The sequence below is a fragment of the Rhododendron vialii genome, chromosome 10a, assembly GCF_030253575.1.
Source record: "Rhododendron vialii isolate Sample 1 chromosome 10a, ASM3025357v1".
Classification (NCBI taxonomy): Eukaryota; Viridiplantae; Streptophyta; class Magnoliopsida; order Ericales; family Ericaceae; genus Rhododendron; species Rhododendron vialii.
Genome location: NC_080566.1, coordinates 4,777,090 through 4,783,436, shown reverse-complemented (window position 1 = coordinate 4,783,436; position 6,347 = coordinate 4,777,090). Strand labels below are relative to the sequence as shown.

The following is a 6,347-nucleotide window of genomic DNA, read 5'->3' as shown; positions in this document are numbered from 1 at the left end:
CTTGAATAGCTAGAGGGCAATTACAAAGCAGATGAACAACAGATTCTTGGGTAGAACCACAAACCGGACAACTAGGATTGTCGATAACCCTCCTCCGCTGTAAAGTAATTCCAAGATAGCAATAGAATATAATACATGCATCACATCTATTCACACACTTATGCACACAAGTGTGTGAGTTCTACACGCTACATCACGATGTGTGTGGATGTGATTGTAGATAAATCCACTATACAGGTACACAATGCACATCAGTAAGTAATTTCATTCTCAAATTGATCCATATTAAAAAGAAAAAGGTCCTATTGATTGTTCACTAGGCTACAGTGGCGGACGCCGGACTTATACTCTACGGGGCCTGAATCTCATGCATTCATTTTTACACTTATAACAAAAATATAGTCTATCATATAAATATTGTTGATTACTAGTTCTGAGAAGAAGACGACATTGTGTACATATACATAATCACATTTAATTTTATAACCACGATCGAAAAGTGGTTGATAACTTGAAATTTTAGGGAGGTTTTTCACATATATAGAGAAACATTATTAAAATAAAATTCATTCAAGAGACTTGCAAAGGCCAATCCTATAAAACTTTTACAAATTAACCTGAAAATATAGTAAAAATTCTTTCAAGAGACTTGCATAAGCCACTCCTATAAAACTTTTACAAATTAACCTGAAAATATAGTATAGCTAGCGGGATAAATAGGAGGCGTGCAGGGGCCTTGCACCCCCCTTGGTCTGCCACTGCTACGCTATCAATAAGTTAAAACAAACACATACTTCAATACACTTTTTATACTTTTCAAGACATTTTTACACACTTTCATTAACTTTTCACATATTTCAATATACTTTTTAAGCCTTAACGACAGTCCACTGTCTGTCTTTAACATTTTCCTTAGATAAACAACTTGCAAAACTCGTGCAGTAATTTGAGCTTTGTAAGAAAACCCCACACACAAATATAAATCCGCCGTTTATTCCTTTATCAATCAACCTCCTGCCTATAAATACACCTCCGTTTATTCCTTTATCAATCAACCTCCTGCCTATAAATACACCTATAAATACACCTCCCTTCGCAGTTCGAAACTCACCTCATTAAAAACACACAAATACTGTGTAACATTGCCAATAGCCAGAAGAAATTACAATGGAAATCCTTTATGCCTCTCTCCTTGGTTTCTTTCTTTTTCTTGTCATCTACTTCTTGTACAACCACAAGTCGGGTGGAAATGCAAACCTTCCACCTGGAAAAACAGGATTTCCAGTGATTGGAGAAACCCTTGAATTCCTCTCCACCGGTTGGAAAGGTCACCCCGAGAAATTTATATTTGACCGCATAGCCAAGTACTCCTCCAACGTTTTCAAAACAAGTCTTATTGGCTCACCCGTAGTTGTTTTCTGTGGAGTAAACGGAAACCGATTCTTATTCTCCAACGAGAACAAGCTTGTCCGGGTATGGTATCCTCGTTCTCTCGACAAAGTCTTCCTAACCACTACACAAACCTCTACCGATGAAGAAGGCTTCAAGGTCAGAAAATTCCTCCCAAATTTGCTCAAACCAGTGGTGTTGCAAGGCTACATTGGTTTAATGGATACCAACGCCCACTCCTACTTTGTTAACTATTGGGAAAAAAAGGACATACTTGTTGTTTTACCACTTGCCAAGCACTACACTTTTTCACTTGCTTGTCGCGTGTTGATGAGCATCGATGATCCAAACCTTGTTGCCCTACTCGAAAAACCTTTTGCCATTTTGTTTAAGGGGGTAGTGTCTATCCCCATAGACTTACCCGGAACCCCATTGAATCGTTCAATCAAGGCTTCTAGTTTTGTTAAGAAGGAACTTTTGGTGATTATCAAGAAGAGGAAGATAGATTTGGCTGAGGGAAGGGCATCGCCGACTCAGGATATCTTGTCGCACATAATTTCAACAAGCGATGACAATGGCAACTTCATACATGAGGAGGATATTGCCGGCAAGATGCTCGGACTATTAGTTGCTAGCCATGACAACATCACCTCTGTTTGTACTTGCATTGTCAAGTACCTTGCTGAGCTACCTGAGGTCTACCAAGGAGTTTATCAAGGTAATATATTCCTCATCATTTTTTTGTCTTTTTTCTAATAGTATAATATGGATTGTGTGATTTGATGAGAAAAGAAATGGTTATGGTTAATACGTACCATCTAAGGTGATACATGCATGATCAATCAGTATCAATATTGTTCCAGGTGAATTGTGCATGTGTAATAATTATGCTACCTAAATGATCAGTATGCTACAGGAATTGTGCATGTGTAATAATTTACACAGGGTATGGCTTCAATGTTAATTTGTTTTGTGTGTTTTTCTTTTTTTCTATGAATTGAAAATAGAGCAACTGGAGATTGTGAAATCAAAAGCTCCTGGCGAATTGTTGAAATGGGAGGACATTCAAAAGATGAAATATTCATGGAACGTAGCTTGTGAAGTGATGAGACTTGCACCCCCTAACCAAGGTGCTTTCAGAGAAGCATTAAAGGATTTTACGTATAACGGTTTCTCCATTCCAAAGGGGTGGAAGGTAATTAATTAAGAGCATTTGTACTAAAAAACAAGTCATCATATGTTCCATATATTGTTTTAGTGATCAATAGCTATTGATCTGAGCATTGTACTCGTTACCTATATCGTGCTCGGTTGTTGTTTTTTAAAATCTATTAAAAGTTATTTTTGGATAAGGTGGAAACCATCTAAAAAAAACTTAGTCTAATTTTCTGTTTCATCCTGACATAACTTATTCTCATTTTCAAACTTAATTTGTTAATGGATTTTCAAACTTCTTTTTGTTTTCCCCTTGGTAACCTTTATGAAAATAAACCCATTTTCAGAAAAAGCTTTAAAAGATGTTATCGATTTTTTCAATGTGTGTTTTTCTTCTCAAAAAGGAATTTTTGGGTTCTGAAATTATGATTTTGGGAAATGGGTAGTCCTATGGTACACACCCCTTAGTAGGGGGTGTACCATACGCACTATGATTTTAAATCCTTGGATTTAAAAGTGAATAATCCGAACCATCTATTTATTAAATCAATTAATAAAATAAAATAAATGGCTTAGCAGGTAATAGGTTATTCTCTCTTCCTTGACTCTCTCCCTCATTTGTAAAATACTGCAAATTATATAACATAACTATAATTGTTATAACAACATAAAAAATTGGCATTTTTTTACCACAATGTGTCGTACCAAAAGAACATTTAGAATTGTGCATTCAATATACTTGATGTAAAACCAGTTTCTCTGTTGTAACTGAATGTATGGTTGACTTGCAACCACGACACAATAATGACGATCAAAACCGTCGATTTCGTTATATTTGTTGATTAAATAATCCAAGTAATTTTTTGGCTCGATAGGGTTTAGAAAGCCCTTTTATCGGCATTCGAATTCAATAGTAAAAAGATTTTTTTTGTCTGATTTAAGGGTCTAAGCGATCAACTTCCTTCTTGTATCTGGATACATTAAATTTTTTCGATTACACAGTTGTCGATATCTAATTTTGGTAACAATGCTGAATATCGTATGACTTGATATTCTAACAGTTATGATTGATCATTCTAAAAATATACTTGCTAAACATTTAGTTATGGTATGGTATTTTGCCGATTATAACTATCGTTACCTAAATATTCTGATTGAAATTTTTTTATACGACATGTTGTGGGTATGAAAATATTAATTTATGGTGTTGTCATTACAAATTTGGTTATATTACTAAATATATGATTTGGTATTTTATTGATTATAACTATCGTTAATTGAACATACCGATTAAATTTTTTTCATACGACACGTTATGGATATGAAACGTCAATTTATGGTATTGTCATAACAAATTTGGTTATATTACTGAATATGCGGTATGGTATTTTGCTAATTATAACTATCGTTAATTGAACATTTCGATTGAATTTTTTCATACGATATGTTGTGGGTATGAAACTGTCAGTTTATGGTGTTGTCATAACAAATTTGGTTATATTATTGAATTTGTGGTTTGGTATTTTGCTAATTATAACTATCGTTAATTGAACATTCCGATTGATTTTTTTTATATGACACGTTGTGGGTATGAAAACGTCAATTTATGGTGTTGTCATAACAAATTTGGTTATATTACTGAATTTGTGGTATTTTGGTCTTATTACAGAATATTTTAATCAATTTCCTTTGCTATGACAGTTGTGGGCATGAAAATGTCAAATTATGATATTGTCATAACAATTATGGTTTGTTGTATAATTCGTAGTATTTAAATATGTTTTCTTTTAATACGACACGTTATGGTAAGAAAATGACAATTTTAGGTGTTGTCATAACAAATTTGGTTATTTTACTGAATTTGTGATATTTTACACATGTATTTTGTTTGGGTATAACAATTGTTGATTCTGGTACAATATATTTTGATTTTGTTATGGAATGTCATACGTGTCAAAGAATTTTTGGTACGACTCATTGTGGTAAGATAATGCCAATTTATGGTGTTGTCATAGCATTTGTGGGTATCATTATTTAATTTGTGATATTGTACACATGTATTTGGTTGGGGTACAAGTATTATGGTTTCTAGTACGAATAATTATGGTTACATAATAACAATATTTTTTAACTATGGATAACCTGTTAATGACCTGTTCAACAGGTAAATTTTAAAGTAGAAGTCGTAACTAGCATAAAAAATATGCATTAGAAAATCAAAAATCGTCATAATGAAATCACAAATGGTCATAATTTAGACATACGGTATACCCTGTGTACCATAGCTTTGTCCTTGGGAAATTATCAGAAACAACTGACTTATTTGTTTTTGCTTGTTGATATGCAGATGTATTTTAATGCATACTCGACCCATATAAATCACGATTTGTTTCCCGAGCCACAAAAGTTTGATCCATCGCGATTCGAGGGTCTCGGACCAGCACCTTACACGTATGTACCTTTTGGTGGAGGACCTAGAATGTGCCCTGGAAAGGATTTCGCCCGGTTGGAAATACTCGTGTTCATGCACCACCTAGTCAAGAGGTTCAGGTGGGAAAAATTGATTCACGATGAAAAGATTGTTTATAATCCTTTTGCTAGTCCTGAGAAAGGGCTTCCAATTCGTCTCTTTCCCCACAAAGCCTAGTTCTTTTACGATTGTAATCTTGGTTTATAAGTATTTGGTGTATGTTTGAAAGTAGGAATAATTGGGATCATAGAGATTAAGAGGTGGTTCTGTGTGAGATTGGGAGAATGTGAGGTGTGCGAAATTAATATGTTTAAGCTTGAGAAATTGATTTTTGCGTTCCACTTTTGTCCGAATGCGATTCACTTTAATTTTAACGTTAAAAGTGGAATGTCTGCGTTCAAAAATAGAGCATCAAAATCAGCATCCTTAAGTGTGTTGTTTGATTGGTTTTCATGAGCTTGAGAGTGATCAGTGTGACAGTAAAAGAGTTGCTCTCTGTGTAATGTTATTTTCTGTGCCAGTGTGATATAAATTGTGCTTTTTGTGTAAATGTTTCCAACCATCAAGTACGTTCATATTTGATAGGAGTATAAGACAACATATAATTCGTGTTATGTCTTTGCTCAGCAATGAATATCAACTTCTCTTCTTAATTTCCTTTTTTGGTGGAAAGTTACATATGATTGTCAGGTAATTGGGGTGTCAAATTGGTTTGAGCTGCTTTCTATGTTAGAATAAACTCTTGTTAAGAGTTGTGATGACCCACTTAGACAAATTATGTGATAAGTTTAATCATTTATTGCCCACTTCCATCATGATTTAAGTGATGGTTTTTTGATGTTTTATTTCCCACGTACTAGTGTATTTGCATTACCAGGAGTAATGGTTACATAATTGTACTGGTGTATTATGGTTTAATTCATTACAGTGGTTACAGAAAGCATTTGGCTTCCCCACCTGATTCATTACACTAGTTTGAGTTTCTTTGATGGAGGGAAACCAAAAAGTCTTGAGGAAATAGAGGGTCCCTAACCTAGCAACTATAAAAGCTTATGATTTCCATCACTCAAGGCATCAAGTTCTGCATAGGTTAGAAGACACCTATATCGAGTGAGTGTGAGGGTCAGTGATCCACTTGAACAACAATGGCCGGAGGTTGGTAGTCCAATCTTCGCTGCATCTTTGTCTAATTGTCTTACATTCTATTCATTGTGATGCCGTTTTGAATTTTTTTTTTTTCCCTCTTAATCTTTATAATTATTCTTCAAATATATATAGTAATAAAATATATTTTCTTCTTGGTTCAAAATTCAGAAGTGCTACGATCACCATA

The 6,347-nt window shown here is 34.2% G+C and overlaps 1 protein-coding gene across 1 annotated transcript; it reads left to right on the top strand.

Annotated features, from left to right (window-relative positions):
• Nucleotides 1-1,137: 1,137 nt before the first annotated feature.
• On the top strand, nucleotides 1,138-5,261 carry LOC131302278 (beta-amyrin 28-monooxygenase-like). The gene is made up of 3 exons (XM_058328828.1): nucleotides 1,138-2,107; nucleotides 2,397-2,584; nucleotides 4,892-5,261. The coding sequence occupies exons 1-3, from the start codon at nucleotides 1,168-1,170 to the stop codon at nucleotides 5,189-5,191; spliced, it is 1,428 nt and encodes a 475-aa protein (XP_058184811.1). The 5' UTR covers nucleotides 1,138-1,167; the 3' UTR covers nucleotides 5,192-5,261.
• Nucleotides 5,262-6,347: the final 1,086 nt, after the last annotated feature.